This window comes from Giraffa tippelskirchi, chromosome 5 (genome assembly GCF_054371585.1).
Source record: "Giraffa tippelskirchi isolate mGirTip1 chromosome 5, T2T-mGirTip1v1.2.pri, whole genome shotgun sequence".
Taxonomy (NCBI): Eukaryota; Metazoa; Chordata; class Mammalia; order Artiodactyla; family Giraffidae; genus Giraffa; species Giraffa tippelskirchi.
Genome location: NC_137279.1, coordinates 65,952,347 through 65,971,686, shown reverse-complemented (window position 1 = coordinate 65,971,686; position 19,340 = coordinate 65,952,347). Strand labels below are relative to the sequence as shown.

Sequence of the window (19,340 nt, the reverse complement as noted above, 5' to 3'; positions counted from 1 at the left end):
CCCTAGGCATTAAAAATGAGTATCAACAGATCTATGAGGGCTTCCCTCAGAGCTCAGTCAGTAAAGAATCCACCTGCAATGCAGGAGACCCTGGGTTTGATTCCTGGGTCAGGAAGATCCGCTGGAGAAGGGAAAGACTACCCACTCCAGTATTCTGGCCTGGAGAATTCCACGGACTATACAGTCCATGGGGTCGCAAAGAGTCAGACACGACTGAGCAACTTTCACTTTCTTTCAACAGATCACTTAAATACAAACTTTCGGTTTACTCATGTTCTCAGATTTCTTTATAATTTTAAGCTCTGGGGAATAATTCTTAATCATGACATCAACTGCTCTACAAAACAAGTCAAAGTACAAGAGAAAAAAATTCTTCCCTTCATATATTCTTTTTAGTAGCTCTTCTACTAAAATGGTACAGTGAACTTAGGGCCAGAATCCAAAAAAATGTGTAAACAAAATGAGTCTGCCTAGACCAATGATAAAGTTCACTTTCATCAATAATCTCATAACTTCTAAAAAATCTTCTCATCAAATCATCACTGTGAACTGTGTCTCAGTGAAGAATTAACATTTAAGAGAAAATTCAGATGTGTGAGAGGAAAAGAGAGGTGAAAATAGGTAAGTGAAACAGAAATGATTCAACCTTTTTGGAGATCTATTAAGACACTGAATATCCAGTATCTTTCAACTTCTTATCTTTCAAAATTTAAAGTATATGTCTCCTTTAACCAGCAACTGGCTTCTAGGCATTAATCCCTCTGCTATGTAGTCATAAATGCACGAAGGCGTATGTACAAGGATGTTTTTTAATGCAGCTGCTTATAGGAAACGCGAGAAGAAGACAGGAGAGAGAAGGAGGGAGGAAAAAAAGGGAAAGGAAATGAAGAAAACCCACCATCTTGCAGCCAAAAACAAAACAACTCCATTAATGAGGAACAAGCAAACACTGCCACAACCACCCAACAGAAGAGAATGTATCAAATATACCCAATAAATGTTTGTTGGGCCATTTTCATTAAGTTCTCTACTTTGTGAGGAAAAAAATTAATAATGGTATTAATGACCAGAGAGCTTATCATCAATATTCCCTGTTCATTAGGTTTAAGCAAAAAATCTCACCAGTAAGAAAACTGTAAATCTCTTTGGATTTACAAACAAGGTGGAAAGAAAGGGACTCGCACTTTGACTCAGATTTTTTCATCAGCTTCTCTGGTGACCAACCACCAATCATACACTATCATGGAATGGTACACAGGTCAGTTAGAAAGCTAAATGATTACTGCTCTCTTAGATACAAACCTGAAACTTCCTCCTCACAGGAAATTTTAACCAACTTTAAAATCAACCGTAGTTGAAATACACAAAGACACTAACAAACAAGAAGTGAAATATTTTAATTACCTTTCCTGTGCTCTGTAAAATAGTTGTTCGTGTCCGCCACACTCTTTCTCTGCTGACAATATCTCGGGTCACATCTACTTCAGCATCCACAAAACTCCTCTGTTTTAGGGCAGTTATATCATCATCTAAGTCAGTCTTAATGGTAGATCTTTTCTTAGCCATAATTTTGGCTTTGATTGCAGCAATTTTTTCCACTGACATAGCTTCGGACAAAGACCTGAAAGCAACGTTTTTTTTAATATTCACAGAAAGGATCTCTTGAGCACACTATAAAATATTTTGCTACATTTATAACTTCCTGGTAATAATACTTCAAGTGGCAATTAAGATTTCCTCCATGTATATAAAACTGACACACTTGATAACTTATAACCATATAAGAGTCCACATAAAAATACTACACTGTAAGCAAATTAATAAATTTTTAGGAGGAACAATGCAAAATATTTTTCATATTTTTAAAAATCTCTTCCCCTACCCAAATAATTCATTAATATAGCCTTTTAGATTGATCACCATCAACCAATCAGAGAATTCTGCACAAGCTGATCACATACCCTGGGACACCCCTCCCTCACTCTATCTTTAAAAATACTTTGCTGAAACCCATCAGTTTGGGTTTTCTGAGCACAAGCCACCTGTCCTTCTTGGGTGGCCCTGTAATAAACCTTTCTCTGCTCTCCCTCCACAAAAAAGCCTTTTATACGAGACTTTTATTTGCTAACCCTCCCCATCCTACATGCAAATTACACACACACACACACACACACACACAAACACCCCCACACCCATAGCATGTACACACAACACCTTGAAAGGTGGGGGAAAACATTTCATTCTGTAAAGAATCCAAAGTTTAGGCTTTCCTTGAAATTTATTTCAAGGTTTCAAATCTATGTCATAATGTACAACATATCAATTTTACAGCTGACAGAGACATTTATGTGCCACATAACCATATAGCCCTTTTAAAGTCTAGAAGACAAAACAATACTTTGAAGTTCTCATTTTCTTTCTTTTACTTAATTTTCAAAAAGCATTGAAACAGAAAACAGAAGCTATGCTTTCAGAAGTAATAAAAAAAAAACAGACTTAACAATGAAAGTATAGATTTCATTAAAATGATAAGCTTAGTGTCATTTCTCAAAACATAAAAACAAGAAAAAGAGTTTGGATACCTTAACAGCAGTTGATAAAATTATTACTCTAATCACAAGATGACAATCTTGAAATATGTTTAAACAACATGTGGGGAAAAGACAGGAATTCCTGCAGGTTTAAACATGGTAGTATTATGTAGTATGCTATTTTATTTCCATTAGGTATGAAAGTATTTTATAGCAGATGCTCAATATGTATCAGCATTTGACTCATTTTATATAATACTATGCAACTTTCCCTTAAAATCTAAAGCATACCAGCATACCTTGAGCCAAACTGAAGCATCTGTCTAAACTATAATCAAAATGTGCACTGGACAAACACTGGAGTTTTACTTCCAGCCAAGATGAAATAATGGGGACTGGTTAACCCTCCTACCTTGAAACAATCAGTCAAAATACACGAAACAATAATTTACTCAATATCTGCTATCACGTAATGAAAGACAGTGATCTCGCACACAAGAAAACTAAGTAAGTAAGCCCTATGAAGGCTGCAATTTACAGCCTTGAAAGCTCCCAACACGGCACAGGGAGGAGAACTCAGGCAAAACTTACCGTATATCCTGATTTGGGAAAACAGAGCTGGGATTCCAGCAAGATCAGAGTACAGGAACTCACAGGCCAGAGTGCCTGAGAAGAGAGAGCTGTACAGGACCCCTCGAGTACTCTGGCAGATTACTGATTAGCCCATAAGTAGTTGGAAACTAAAGCAAGGAACAGAACCACCTAGAGGGAACGGAGTCCAACACCCAAAGAGGATGAAGAGCAGAACCTATTCCCACCAGCCAGATTGAAAACCTCATATTCATGGGGCGTTAGATGGAGTAACAGTCAAAGTGGTCCTGTCTCAACAATGGTGGGCAGTAATTACCGTAACTACATACTGTTCAAACAACAATTCTTTAAATTAAAAAATCAAGACTCAAAAGGAACAAACTGTTTCAAAGGATTAACTATGTCCCAAAACAAAACAAAAGAAAATTTAGAAAAATACAAAAACATCCAGCACTCAACAACATAAAATGCACAGTGTCTGGTATCCAAACAGTACAAGGAATATAAAGGAGCAGGAAAATGTGAGCCAGAATGAGGAGAAATCTAAACTGAAAACAACTGCAGGACTGGCAAAGGCATCAAAATAATACAACTAATCCATACATTCAACAAATAGAGACATGGACCGTATATTTAACTTGTAAAGATAAAAAATACAATGTTCAAAACTAGCAATATAATATGAATATAATTACATAAGAAAATAATAAGAGAACTACATACAGAACTACAGAAACTATCCAAAATGAACAGAAAAAAGAATCAATCCAAAAAAAGAAAAGAACATAAGTGAGCTGTTGAACAATCATGAGTACGAGTAATTAGGTCAGAAAGAGGGAAGAAAAGTAAAAAAAAAATTGAGGAAGCAGTATCAAAGCTTTTCTAAATTCACTGAAAATTATGAACCCCAAAATCCCCTCAAAAACTCAAGTACAAGAAACATGAAGAACACTCTCCCAAGTTATGTGATAATTAAATAGTTCCAAACCTACAATACAGAAAACTTTTTAAGTAGTCAAAGGAAAAAAAGCCACATTTAAAGACACAAAAGAGAATTCCCTGGTGGTTCAGTGGTCAGGACTCCATGCTTTCACTGCCAAGGACCCCAGGTTCAATCTCTGATCAGGCAACAAAGATCCCACAAGCCACAAGGTGCCGCCAAAAAAAGAAAAAGGGGTTAACAGCAGATTTTCAACCAGAAACAATGCAATCAAGGAGACAGTGGTATATCACACTTTAAAAAGAGGCAGTCTGGAATTCCACATCCAGTGAAAATTTTTAAAAAAGGGGGGCGGATTTTTTTCTGAAATAAAAAAGTTGAAAGAAACACCAGCAGTTCTAAACAGAAAGAAATATTAAAAGAAGAATGTTAAATTAAAAACAAAAACAAAAAACAGTAAGTCAGTCAGGCCAAAGAGAAAAAAAATGGGTACATGAGTCTACAACAGGGAAGAAGAGGCACGGAAATAGTACACAGAATTTTCCCCAGACGTTTAAACAAGAGTTAAGAACAATGTACTGTGGTGTTTGGAACACGCGTATGAGTAAAACGTATGACAACAGCAGCACAAACGTCAAGAGAGAACAGGAAAACCCTCGTGCTGAGGTTCCTGACCGCACACAAGGTGGCAGACACTGCAGGCAGACTGTGACGCCACACACCACACACAATGAACCCCACAACCACTCGAATAGAACAGCAGCACACACTACTCAGCCAACAAAAGGATATAACAGAATCACAGCATGTATTCATTTAATCCAAAATTAATTTCCGTTTTAGGGAACAAAATTTTGAAAGAACAAAAAGACAAACAGAAAACAACAGCAAATTATTGAACTAGAATTAAGCATGTTAATAATCACACTAAATGTAAATATTTAACATATGGTACTTTACAGGAAAAGTCTGCTATCACTGCTATAAACCAATAAGAGATTTCATGATAAATGAGTGGCTTGGATTATGGAATAATTTTTAAAAAGATCAATATGGTAACTGAATCAAGAAACTTCCAGAGAGCATAAGCAGCACAATGGCTTCCACTCCTCCATCAGAAAAAATGCTCAAGCATCTTCTTTCGAACTGAGTCATTTTTGCTTTGACTGTTTCAAACTGAAGAATGCAATATATGTAGACAGCATGTTAATACCCCTTGTTTCCACATACACTTATATATACTGCCTAAATTGCCTATTTGCTACCAAAGAAATTCTTACCTGATCTGTTCGGTCTGCACAATCCCTTCTTTGTGACCCTCCAAACGAGCAGCCAATCTCTCTTTATCAAGGCGTACACACTCTTCATCCTGAAAATAATCAGTCAGTAAATATTTTAAAATTTTACTTAAGTTTTAGAACAACAAAAAAACCCATAAACACTGCACATAACTTTTACCAAAGTTCCCACCTATAAAGTCCCAGGCATCACTGGCCTTGGGTCAATTTTAAAATATTTTTAGTTACATAAAGAACTGACTCATTGGAAAAGACCCTGATGCTGGGAAAGACTGAAGGCAGAAGGAGAAAGGGATGATAGAGGATGAGATGGTTGGATGGCATCACCGACTCGATGGACATGAGTTTGAACAAGCTCCAGGAGTTGGTGATGAACAGAGAAGCATGGCGTGCTGCAGTCCATGGGGTCACAAAGAGTCAGACACGACTTGAGCAACTGAACTGAACATAAAAACAACAATAACAAATGTATGTTGGAGTACCTAAGATTAGAACTAACTGAAAGCTTACAAATAAACTTTAGTTAAGTTTTTCCTGCGATTAAGGCTTCTTTTCATAATATGTCATGGCTACTCTTAACTCAGAAAGATAATATACAACAAAAAATTCCTTCTCCTCAGAAAAATTTATAACTAAATTTTATCAGTCCTGGATGTTCACTGGAAGGACTGATGCTGAAGCTGAAACTCCAATACTTTGGCCACCTGATGCGAAGAACTGACTCACTGGAAAAGACCCTGATGCCGGGAAAGACTGAAGGCAGGAGGAGAAGGGGACAACAGAGGACAAGATGACTAGATGGCATCACCAACTCAATGAACATGAGTTTGAGCAAGCTCTGGGAGTTGGTGATGGACAGGGAATGCGTGCTGCAGTCCATGGGGTCACAAAGAGTTGGACGTGACTGAGTGACTGAACTGAACTGAAGAGGAGCCTTCACCACAGTCAAAACTTTCGTGTTGGATCCAGATGGTTTTTGTATGTTGCCCCAGGTCCTGAATCTTTCAGCACAGAACAACGCCAGAAGTGAAAGCTGAGTGTTTTTCAAAGGATGTTCTTCAGAATACCAAGCACTTCCTACAAAGTGCCCATGAGCCACTTCATATCCGACTTCAACCTTTGCAATTCAGCTTCTACCTTATTTAGATATTAGAATCTCAGGTAAAAGTTAAGTCTGCAAAGTGTGTGGTTACTTAAGAAACAAACCTTATTAACTTTGATCTAGTTCAATGCCTACATTCAACAAATGAGAAAACTGAGAACCAGAGTCAGTGTCTATGGCTAACGAATATGAAATTGTATAAAATCCGTCAGTAGATTCTACCAATCCAGAGAAATGTCGTGCTCTAACCATGTTAAACTCAAAACAGCCATCTTGCTGGGGTGAATACAAAGATTATTATCTCAACAAATGTGTTAAAGTACATCTCAAATAAAGGTTTAACACGTATTACTCGAGTTCCTTAAGAGACTAATTTTAAAAACAACTGTAGCCTAGGTTTCAACCAGATCCCAAGGTTTCTCTCTGCGAGCACACTGCTGAGCAGGCCCTCAACAGGTATTTATTGAACTGAAAATTCTCAGTGTGTAACATGGCTATTTATGTAATTCATTTTAACTCTACAAATACTCTGGAAAGAATTTTATTATGCTATTTCTTGTTGGTTTTTAAAGTTATCAGAATCCTAGCAAATCTGCAATTCTGATATATCCAACTTCTTTCAAATAATTAAACCATGAATTTCAGTTTTTCCTCAATAAATCATATCTTTAAATTCACTTATTTTGTACACAATGTGTTACAACCTCCTTTCACACACAAAAAGTTGTAGAAATTTTCAGTTTTGCTGCCACAAAATCTGTACCCAGCAGAGGGGAACAGCCAGGAGCCAGACTGCCTGGGGTCTCATCCCAGTTATGTGCACCCCAGCAAGTCACTGCTCTCTGAGCCTGTGAGCTCACAGATAACATGTGTGGTACTGCCGGCTTCAGGAAGTGATGGTGAAGATTACAGGAGTTAATAATGCACATAGAGTATCACCTAGCACAGAATAATAACAATGAGCTAATTACCTCTATCATTATCTGAAAAAACAAGTCTCAGAGTACACTGAAGTAAAATTACATAATCTTGGCATCAAATTTTTTCAGTGATTCTACTGCATATATTTACCAACCAACCCTGCCCCTAAGAGTTACTTTCCTTATCCTTCTCTAACTGTGGATGCTTTGCTATTTATGAAGCAGGCAAAAGGTACAACTATTTGATTGTTACACAAGTGTCAAATGAAAAGACTTACAGTTTCTAGTGATGTTAACCCTACCAGTGATTACAAGTGTTATTCCTATACTGGTCATTTATTTACAGCCAGTTTAGTCATTTCTCAGATTTTAAGCAAGCCTCTAATGCATGATCTTCCATTTTCAGAGTGTTTATATGTAACTAATCTGAGGCTTGTTACAAACTTAAATAAACAGTACTGTAATTATACAATTTAAATTCCTAACATTTTAAAACTTCGTAAAGTTTTAAGACCACTGAGCTAGTCAATAAATTATCTTTTCAACATTAACTGTATTTCTTACAGGGTTCTATTCAACATGAACTGTTCTTGTTTATCAACAGTAATATTCCACTTGCTGGCTATAAAATACTACCAAATCATCTAACCTGGTAAGTCAACATTGGAAAAAGTAACTGTTCACAGCTCTTCAGAGGGGAACAAACTCCCACACCACCTTATTCCAGGGAAAGGTGAACCACAACACAAAGGCCAAATCTGGCCTATCACCCGTTTTGTGAAGTTTTATTGGAGTACAGCCTCGCCTCGTCATTCATGCACTGCTCTGGCTACAGTACAGAGGGGAGGAGCTGGATGAAGACATGGCCCCAAAAGCCTGAAGGAGGACCTGTCTGGCCCTTTACAGAAAAAGGCTCTGACTCCTCATCTAGTCCAATACTTTCATCAATAAGGATATAAAGGCAAAGAAAATAAAGTAATTTGTCCATCATGCAGCCTGTATGTGAGAGATCTTATAGAATATAAGAGCTCAAGCTACTTATTAATCAACTGTAAATATAACCACTTTTCAAGAAAAAAAGCTCTTAGGACTACGATGAGCAAAGAATTCTTACTACTACACAATTTCAATCTCCATTAAAAAAAGAAAAATGAAATCACTTTAAAAATGAAGTTCCATTACCTCAATTCGTGGTTTTTTTGCTTCTGCCAAAACTTCATCTGCAGCTCGTTTGACTGTAAGAAAAAAAGAAATAAATGTACAGTTTGGGGATATGTGTTTGAAAGTTCAGTATAAACATGAAACAAGACATACCTTGAGTAGATCTCTGCAGACCTATTTCTAGAGGGGCACTTCTGTCTATACTGGCCGATGTTGCTGAAGATTTAAAAAGATATGTGAGAAGATAAATATTTGAATATGGAAATTAGAAATTAATGCAAGGGAAATACTCAAGATCTGTTACATTTCTTACTTAATATAGGATTATGTCTCTTTAAAAACTAAGTTTTAAAGCAAGTTTGTAAACACATTTTATTATAAAAGATTGATCTGTAATAGAAAGTATGTAAGAGGACAAACTATTTTTGACCATTTAACTTACAATCTGACCGACATCAACTACACAGAACATACTCCCACATATTACAACGTAGGTATGTAGAAGCGTATGAAAACATAAATAAAAAAAATATAAACGTATGTATTAATTCATGAGGGAACAACATTAGAGCACAGCTCTGAATCGGGTGGCGAGTAGTGAGTCATGTGACAATGTAAAATAAAACGTAATATACAGGGAATAGCAAGTGCATAGGATCTAAAGTCAGAAAAGCTACAAGAATCAGGAAGACTGAGAGCCGATGAGGTCACAGAGATGAGCAGAAGCATGACTGTGTGGGTCAGGGAAGGAGGATGAGCTGTATTCCAAGTGTGATGGGAAGGCACAGGACGGCCTTGAGCAGGTGAATGACACGATGAATTCAGATGCTCTTCAAAAACTGGTCCCTCTAAGCAGTGAGCAGAGACTACACAGTAGGAAACTAACAGCAACGACCTTCAAGAGGGCTGTGCAATGGCCTAAGGAAGAAGGTGGATCAGGGTGGTCATATGATGCTAACAACCTGTCATATTTTCAAAGATAAACGACTTGCTGGTGGAAAGGATGTGAGCTGTGAGAGAAGAGAAATCAAAGATTTCTCCAGGGTTTGCAGCCTAAGCCACTACATGAACGGGGGACAATTTGCTGAGATGGGAACACTGGGAGACCAGACCTGCTCTTTCACTGTCTGTAGTGAGAAGGGAAAGAGGGAGTCAGCACTCTATTTAGGATATGTTACATTTCAGACGCCTGTTCAATACCCAAGAGAAGATGCTGACAGTGAATTTATAAATGTGAAGCTCAGTAATAGGTCAATGTTGGAGATAAGGAATCAAGAAAAAAAAAAGTGAGGTGGACAATGAGTAGAAAGAGAACCTCAAGAGTCTGTTGCCCCAAATGCCAAGTCAAGACAAGCTTTCCAAAGAGGAGTAAGCAGTCAACAGTATCAAATGCTACTGAGGTCAGGTTAGCTGTGAAAAGGAGAGACCAAAGGATCTGCCAATCATGAGTCAGCATTGACCTTGTAAGAGTGATTTGAGTGAGACGGTGAGGAAGAAGGTTAGACTGAAGTAGACTCAAGAGAGAATCAGAGGTAAAGAGGAAGCAGTGACACCATGCAACTCTTGCAAAGAATTTTGTAATAAAAAGGAGAAGAAAAATGGAGCAGTAGAGAATAGGAAGCATGTGTGTGCTAAGTCTGTTCAGTTGTGTCCAACTTTTTGCGACCCCATGGACTGCAGTCCACCAGGCTCCTCTGTCCATGGGATTCTCCAGGCAAGAATACTGGAGTGGGTTGCCATTTCCTCCTCAGGGGATCTTTCCTACCCAGAGAGAGAACCTGCATTTTATGTCTCCTGAATTGGCAGGCAGGTTCTTTACCACTAGTGCTGCCTGGGAAGCCCAGCGAATAGGAAGGCGGGAGTTTGAAAAAAGTTTTTAATGAGAGATATTACTGTGTACATCCTAAAGGAAATGATTCAGAAGAGAACTGATGATGCAAGAGAGAAGCAACAATTTACAAAGGAAAAGTCTCTGAGAGTGCAAAAGGCGATGGACTCCATATGCAGGGAAGGGCTAGCTGGTCCTAGGAGTAAAGTGCATACACGGTAACAGGAAAAAGAAAACAGCATGTGGACAGAGTTGCAGGTAGGGGAAGTTTATAATGAGAATTCACAATCTCTTCCCATTGATTCTTATTTCACAGGGAGTGGAAACCAACACCTATTTAAGAGTGAGGGCAACTTAAAAATTACTCACATGCTTCACCATTGAGATATCCAAGTAGATCTTTTCGGTCAGGTCTTCTAACCACTGGAATATTTTCGGTCTAAAGCCAAAATTTTAAAATAGATATCAAATCAATAACAATTATAAGAAACTTTAGTAAAGGTAAACAACATTTAACATCTGAATTTTATTCCAACTTATCTTGGCAACATATATTAGAATCATATTCCTAGAAAATAACCAGGCTGAACAAACCTAATAAAATCTTGAAAATTTTTAAGCATATTAATTTTTGGTAACTTTATTCTCAAAATTCCAGTAACATATACAAAAGATAACCATGAGAAATGAAACAATAACCCTAACCCTCTTCAAAATACCAATTATAGTCTTATTTTTTCCCTTGGATTATTCTAAGATTTTATTTTTTAATTCTACTCATGATGTTTTGGATTTAGTCCCATAGACTGCTCATTTAAGGTTTCCAAAGTGCTTTTGTTTCTCACACCCTAACCACACCTCCTCAAAATATGGTACTTGAACTCTTCAAATAAACTAAATTAGCCACTAAAACTAAATTTTTGTAATTAACAATAAGTACATGTCCCAAGAATATACACTAGGGAAAAGACAGGCTTTTCAATAAATGGTGCTTGGAAAACTGGACTGTTACAGGAACAAGAATCAAACTGGGCCACTTTCTTATAACATATACAAAAATAAACTCAAAATGCATAAAATACAACAATCAAACTTTGGGAGAAAACACAGGCAGTGTGTTCTTTGACATGAATCTTAGCAGCATTTTTCTGGATCTGCCTCCTCAGGCAAGGGCAACAAAATAAAGAAATAAAAAAATGGACTATATCAAACTAAAAAGCTTTTGCACCAAGAAGGAAACCATCAACAAAATGAAAAGGCAACCTACTGAATGGGAGAAGATATTTGCAAACAATATATTCAATAAGGGATTAGCCTCCAAAATAAAATAACTCACACAACTCAACATCAAAAAACAATCAATCCAATTATGAGGTAAGTCATGGAAACGTAATGCATAGCATAAGGAATATAGTCAATAATACTAATGACTAAAAAACAGGTATGTGTTGTTTAGGCATGAGAAAAAATTTAGGAGACCATACAGTAAAATGTTGCTGCTGCTGCTAAGTTGCTTCAGTCGTGTCCGACTCTGTGTGACCCCATAGACGGCAGCCCACTAGGCTCCGCTGTCCCTGGGATTCTCCAGGCAAGAACACTGAAGTGGGTTGCCATTTCCTTCTCCAATACATGAAAGTGAAAGGTGAAAGTGAAGTCGCTCAGTCGTGTTCGACCCTTAGCGACCCCATGGACTGCAGCCTACCAGGCTTCTCCGTCCACTGGGACTTCCCAGGCAAGAGTACTGGAGTGGGGTGCCGTGACAGCTATTTACTTTCTACATTACATATCTCTTTTCTTACCCTTGAGTGTGTATAAATTCTGTAAGCAGGAGAAAAAGAGTAAAAAATTGAATCTGGAAAATGGGTCTATTGTGCGAAATGAGTAGTTTTCGTTTATTCTCTTACATTAGCAATTTGTAAAGAGGTGAGCAAAACAAACAAAACTGTATACTTTAGGCACCACGTTGTCCTTGGACAATAACTTCAATGAATTCTGTCATTTCCACAATTTTCCCGTTTTCATAATGTAAACAAACAATAGCAGAGTACAGGGAAAAGCTGGTTATAGGACTATGCAGTTATAAACCCTGTTACTTTATATAGGCAACAATGAATCAGTTCAGTTCAGTCACTTAGTCGTGCCTGACTCTTTGCGACCCCATGAATCGCAGCACGCAGGGTCCCCCTGTCTGTCACCAACTCCAGGAGTTTACTCAAATCCATGTCGGTGATGTCATCCAACCATCTCATCCTCTGTCGTCCCCTTCTCCTCCTGCCCCCAATCCTTCCCAGCATTAGGGTCTTTTCCAATGAGTCAACTCTTTGCATGAGGTGGCCAAAGTATTGGAGTTTCAGCTTCAACATCAGTCCTTCCAATGAACATCCAGGACTTTTGGCTAATTATCTTATACTGAATATTGACCATATTTTACTGCACCAAATATTCTGCACATACATCTTGATGATACGAGACAAACAATATTTAATCACTTGAAATTAATTTTTTCTACAAGTTAGGATAAATTTTAATTTCTGCTTATGAGTATAAACAAGTAAGAGTGCACAGGTTTTTTTGGGCTTGTTTTTAAAAACTAGTCTACATGGACTACCATTAACACCTAAAAGATTTGAATTAATTTTCTTTGAATTACTGTATCTAAGTTTGATAATACACTTGATCATTTAGTCACTAATGAATCATGTATTATGTTATCACAAACAGAAAATAGGGGCTATAAGTCAGGAAGACTTGTTTCAGAAGGTCTGCTCAAAAGAAAGAGCAACAAAGGAGTTAAAAATTTTGTAGAACCCTAGACTTTCCGAATTCTACCCTTTCAATCTAGCAAATATTCAAGAGGAATGATAGTTAAACCTTATGTGACCAAAGGTCCTAAGGACCACAGTAACAATTATGGCATCAGTTATGTGCTACAGTCATTCCCCAGAGAAATAATGTAAACCTAAACAAAGAGTCTGGACTATCTTTATTACCTCAAAATGAATGGACTTGTTCAACAAAACATTCTAATCAGTGCCTGATTTCATTTTCAAATATCTGAGTTAACACAGCTTTATAGAGCAAGATGCTGCTATTTTATACCACAATTTCTCAAGTTGCAAATAGATTCACCCCACATATTGCATTTTTCAATACACACTTGACACTAAATATATATTTCTTGTTCAGAGAAGCAGTGTTCAAGCACTCTGACACAGAAAGCAGGCACCTTTCAAGCATCTGAAAACAAATAAATTTATCAATAATGAAAAAAGTTCACTGATTAAAAATTCATTTTAAAAACCTGTCTACTGGGACTTCCCAGCAGTCCAGTGGTGGGGACTCTATACTTCCACTACAGGGGGGGCGTGGGTCTGATCCCTGGTCAGGGAACTAGAATCCCTGGAAAAAGAAAAAAAAAAAAGGGAAGGGAAAAAAGCTGTCTACTAAACTTGACTCTTTTTGATACCAAAAAAATCCTTTTTCTGAGATTAAACTAGAGCTCCAAAATCACTGCAGATGGTGACTACAGTCATGAAATTAAAAGACGCTTGCTCCTTGGAAGAAAAGCTATGACCACCTAGACAGCATATTAAAAAGCAGAGACATTACTTTGCCAACAAAGGTCCGTCTAGTCAAAGCTATGGTTTTTCCAGTAGTCATGTATGGATGTGAGAGTTGGACTATAAAGAAAGCTGAGTGCCAAAGAATTGATGCCTTTGAACTGTGGTGCTGGAGAAGACTCTTCAGAGTTCTTTGGACTGCAAGGAAATGCAACCAGTCCATCCTAAAAGAGATCAGTCCTAAATAGTCATTGAAGGACTGACGCTGAAGCTGAAACTCCAATACTTTGGCCACCTGATATGAAGAACCAACTCATTGGAAAAGACCCTGATGCTAGGCAAGATTGAAGGCGGAGGAGAAGGGGATGACAGAGGATGAGATGGTTGGATGGCATCACTGACGCGATGGACATGAGTTTGAGTAGGCTCTAGGAGTTGGTGATGGACAGGGAAGCCTGGTGTGCTGCAGTCCAAGGGGTCGCAAAGAGTCGGACACAACTGAGCAACTGAACTGAGCTGAACTGAAACTAGAGTTCTGAATATCAGGGTCTTCCCACAGGCTTACACAATTTTTAAAACATCCCTAAAAAATAGCTCTGAAACTCCTACTATTATAAACATTACCCACAACTCACAAGTTTAAAAAAAAAAAAAAATCACAAATTTAAAAAATCCACATAAAGTGATCTAATTTTGACCCTCCAGGAGACTTTCTTACAGATAAACCTTTCTTTTGATCTGAAACTCATGAGGGAAGTTATCGCCAAACAGGATCAACTATCAAATTCAAAACAAGTCTCTAAATGAATTCTACTTACAGCTGCACGTCGGACATAAACAGGATGAGATAGGTGCACATTATTAAGTAGAAATAAGATCGAATCCAATGTGTAGTACTCTCTAGGTTGGCCTTCCTTCCCAGTCCTGAAATTATTAAGACAAGATTTTTAGTCACAATTCTAATACAACTCCTTGGGCTTAATCATATAGTATTATCTACACACACTGTGCTATCCAACGAAAGATATTCTTAGAGTATGAAACCTAATAAGTGAAAATGTCATTTGGGCAAAAGGAACACAAATGGAAACAATGACAAAAAGCAAGACGTAAGGAAAGTACTATTCAAACTTTATTACTACAGACTTTTGAGAATTTGGTCCAAATTAGCTTCTGGGTTTTGTCAATAGAGACACCTAATCAGTTAGGAAGGATCCATAAGAGAAACAAAGTAATTGAAAGAAGCACACTAGTCACTTAAGCTAAACTTGCAAGAAACGTACCATGTCTTCTAAGTAAGATTCTGCTGAGAAAACACCCTTACCAACATTCTTTAACACTACAATTAACTTCAGAGATATGATTCTTATGCCTTCTCTCAAATTAAACCAGTGATGTAAAACCAAAACTAATTCTACCTGTGATAAAACAAAGTCATCCAGGAGTGCAAGCTCTTTCATGCAAATATATACTACTACTTGCTCAACAAATGTTAGTGTCCAATCCCACTGTCCTATTACATTCTCCCCATCTAGAAATATCAATGTATTATTTAAATTCATCTGAATATGGCCCAATATAATCAGTCCCAAACTTATTTTTCTAGCCTCTATTTCCACTTTTTCTCTAAATCAATATACTTCAAACCACATATCACTTATCAATCACTGTACTATGAAGTATATAATACATGAGTAACAAGTTGTATCTCTTCATGATATATTAAAAAAAAACAATACACTGCATTCAGCAAGGGTAAATATTAATGTCATGCATATGTGTGCATGTCTATATACACAGAGAATAACACTCAATGAAAATACATGTACTGGTGTGATTCACTGCTGCGAAAGTTTGAAATCTACTGTTCTAAGGGCTCTTTTCTTACTACTGGCTTCACTCAGCTATCAAATCATTTCCTTTCCAGCTCTCAGGTCTTTAAGCATGCAGTTCCCTCAGCTGGAAAGATCTCATCCACTACTTCGCCCTCAGAATTCCTATGCATTCCTTAACATTTGTTCATTCATTTATTCAAGAAAAACCTAGCATGTCCACAGGCCAAACACACTTCTATGAAAACTTTCCCAGTTAGAAGTGATTGCTCTCTTTAGGAACTGGAATTCGATTCTTATTAAGTTATGTGTCATTTCTTCCACTCTGACCGAAGTAACCTCCTTTGAGGCACCGACCTAGGTCCTCAAAATTTTTTCCAGTTCTCAGATTGAATAGCCTTACACTGTGAATACTAAACCATTTTTTAAAGAAAAACCAATCAGTTAAAAATCCAATCAGCCCTAAGCTCCTACAGAATGGGTGGGGCAGAGGACTCCTAACCTCTTCTAGCCTGGTACTCCCCAAATCAAATAGACTTTTCTTCACATAAACTCTTAATTTGTTTTTAAAATGTAAATCTGCATGTGTAAGTTCCTTTTGAAAGGGAAAAAAACACAGAAAACTCAGAATGATTTTATCCATCTGCACAAAGCTAATTAAACCGTAAGCCCAAGATGTCAAAAAAAAATAATAAAAATAAAAACCAAGGAACTAAACTTCCCCTAGCTTTTCATCAACTCTTCCTAATGCCCGCTGCTCCCATTCAATCAAGCAAAATAAGTATGGACGTTTTCGTCTAGGTTTCTAGCTATCCAAATGAAACGCCACTGAGAAAGGGTTCATTCAAAAAGCCCCTCAAGATGATCAGACTTTTTTTTCTTTTGCAATACATATGCATATATCTGTTCTTTTTCAGATATTTTTCCCATGTAGGTTACCCACAGATCTCCCTTCGGGTGTCTTCCTTAAGACTTAAACTCGGGCAACCCCCACCGGGATCAACATTCCCAGACACACTCTCTTCACACACGTCCCCCAATCGCACACTCTAACCGTTCCCCACTTAGAACGGCAAAGTTGACTTCATTTCAGCAGGAACTTTCTCCCTGAGAGAGAGACCCCTGCCTTCACCTCCAACAGATTCCGACGACTCTTCCGAAGTCGCCGAAATCTCTTTCCCGTCCTAACCTCAAGGAGTAGGCTCCCTTCTCTCTCTGCTTGAGGGAATCGCGAAAGGAGACGGAACCGACCAGGAGCTGCAAAGGGCCAGCAGAGACCATCGCAGGACAGCCTCCGAGAAAGGTTTAAAAAAACAAAAACTAAAGGACAAAAAGAGCCGCCCGAGGACCCGGCGGGGCGCTCCTTTATATGCAACTATGCACCCGGCCGGCTCTCCACACACAGGGGCAGAGACCTCCACACGGAGCTGTGGAGGAGAGACCCCTCCGGACGCCGCTCCTCCCCCGCCCTCCTCACAGAAGAGGTGCAACTTCTGCTCCCGGGAAAACTTTTCCCCGGAGCACCCGTTTTCTTCCATCCCCAAGGGGAGCGGGGGGGAGGGGTTCGGGGGGAGAGAGAGGGCCCGGGGGCGCCCAACCCTGCCCCCGGCCGCACCAGACTCACCCCCAAACCACATAGTTGGTCTTCACGTTCTTGGGCCAGGAGAACTCGCCGAAGATCACTTCGTCCCCTTTCACCACAATCTCCTTCTTCTGGATGTTGTACTGTCGCAGGACGCTGAGCACGTCCGCCATCTTCGCCCCCCTCGCCGCCGCCGCCGGCCCCGGGCCCCGCCGCTGCCGCCGCGCCCGCCGCCCCCTTCGCCTGTCGCCTCACGCCCCCCCCCCCGCCCCTCTGCCTCGGCCGCCGCCGCCGCCGCCGCCGCCGCGAGCCAACTGCAGCCGCACTGGCAGTCGTCCGCGCCTACGACAGCAGCGGGGGAAGGAGCCACCCAGGCCGCCGAGGACCCCGCGCTAGGAGGCAAGGTCCCGCCGCGGGCTGCCCGCGGAGAACGCCTGACCGCGCGCGCCGCCGCCGCCGCCCGCCGCCAGGGGGAGCCGCGCCCGCCCGGGAAACTCCCCCACCAAGACTCCCACTTGGCGCGCGGGGCCGACTCCCGACCCGCAACTCATAGAGCGCGGGGACGCCGCGCCCACGTACGGCGCACGTACGGGGGAGCATTGCCTGGCGCACGCGCGGGAGCACGTACCTCATCCACCTCCCCGCCCCCCACGCGCAGCGCGCACGCGGCAGGCGACAGGTGCGCGCGCACCTGCGCGGAGGGTCTGGGACCTCCGACCCCAGAGCGCGCACTGGGTGCTCCTCGACGGCCTGGGAGTGTTGGCCCCTGGCCAGTGGAGTGTGGTCTCTCCTTTAACCAGGATGGAGCCTGGTGAGAGGTTTGCAGAGCCAAGATTGCCGTCCCGACGAGATCGGACCCACCTAGCACATGGCCTCTTGATAAACCCCTAAAGAAGGGAAAGGTCTTTGGGGGAAGGTGTTGCTTTGGGGGTTATTTTTTACTTTGTGTTTTTAGTGGACTCACCTAGTGAAAAAGACCAAAGATCAATGGCGGGCACTGGTGTTTGTTAGCTGCCTTATGAATTCAATATACTGTGGCATGTCTACCTTAAACATATACCGTGGGCCATTTAAAAATTTTTTTTCTCTTACTATAGCAGAAAAGGGAAAAAGTCAACTTTGTAGTTGACATAACCAAATTCTTTTACCTGATTTGAAAGAAAGCAATTTTCGTTATGTGCACTGCAGAGAGATCTATAGAAGAACGTGGTTCACTTTTCTATATTCACCCTTCAGCCATTTTGCAGCTGAATTTGAGAATTTTTGACTATTCTGTACACGTTCCTGTTACAATAGTATTTTCCTAAACGTCACCCCAAACACCTTAAAAAGAACCTTTTTATTTATCTACCCAGTACTATCTACTCTGTTTATATTTGTATCAGAGCACCCAGTACTACTTGACTATCTTACTGCAGAGGAATTCAAGGAAGTCAGGGTTTTATGATACATTAGGAGAGTCTCCTCAGAAGATACTGAACTTTATTTCCCACACAAACGATGACTATCTTAGTCCATTAAGGCTGCTACAAGAGAATGACATATACTAGGTGACCTATAGACAGATTTATTCCTAATAGTTCTGAAGGCTAGAAAGTCCAAGATCAAGGCACCAGTAGACTCAGTGTCTGGTGAGAGCCTGCTTCCTGCTTCAAACACCTGAGTCTTCACATTGCTTCCTCATCTGGTGGGAAGAAGAGTGGTCTCTGAGGTCTTTTTTGAGTAAGGTTCTAGTCACCCCCAGAAAGGTCTCACTCTTAGTACTATCACTCTGGAATTAGAATTTGAACTTATGAATTTGAGGAGAACATGAACATTCAGTTTTATAGCAATAACCAAAAACAGTCTCTCTTTGGGGGTAAATTATGTTTGTTTGTTTTTTTTGGAGAGTAATGATTCTTTTTTTTTCTATTCCATTATAGTTTATTACAAGATATTGAATATTGTTTACCAGGCTATACAGTAAGCCCTTGTTGTTTATCTGTTTTACGTATG

At 39.6% G+C, this 19,340-nt stretch overlaps 1 protein-coding gene across 1 annotated transcript in view; it reads right to left on the bottom strand.

Moving 5' to 3' along the window:
• The window catches only part of CDC73 (cell division cycle 73), a 90,561-nt gene extending 72,971 nt beyond the window's left edge, over window positions 1-17,590 (bottom strand). The window contains exons 1-7 of the mRNA XM_081490299.1: window positions 17,388-17,590; window positions 14,750-14,855; window positions 10,741-10,810; window positions 8,697-8,759; window positions 8,565-8,617; window positions 5,343-5,431; window positions 1,405-1,621 (exon numbers count right to left, since the gene is read on the bottom strand). Of these exons, the coding sequence (XP_081346425.1) occupies window positions 1,405-1,621; window positions 5,343-5,431; window positions 8,565-8,617; window positions 8,697-8,759; window positions 10,741-10,810; window positions 14,750-14,855; window positions 17,388-17,518 (729 nt within the window). The 5' untranslated portion in view covers window positions 17,519-17,590. The remainder of the gene's footprint in view (window positions 1-1,404; window positions 1,622-5,342; window positions 5,432-8,564; window positions 8,618-8,696; window positions 8,760-10,740; window positions 10,811-14,749; window positions 14,856-17,387) is intronic.
• Between the last annotated feature and the right edge of the window lie 1,750 nt (window positions 17,591-19,340).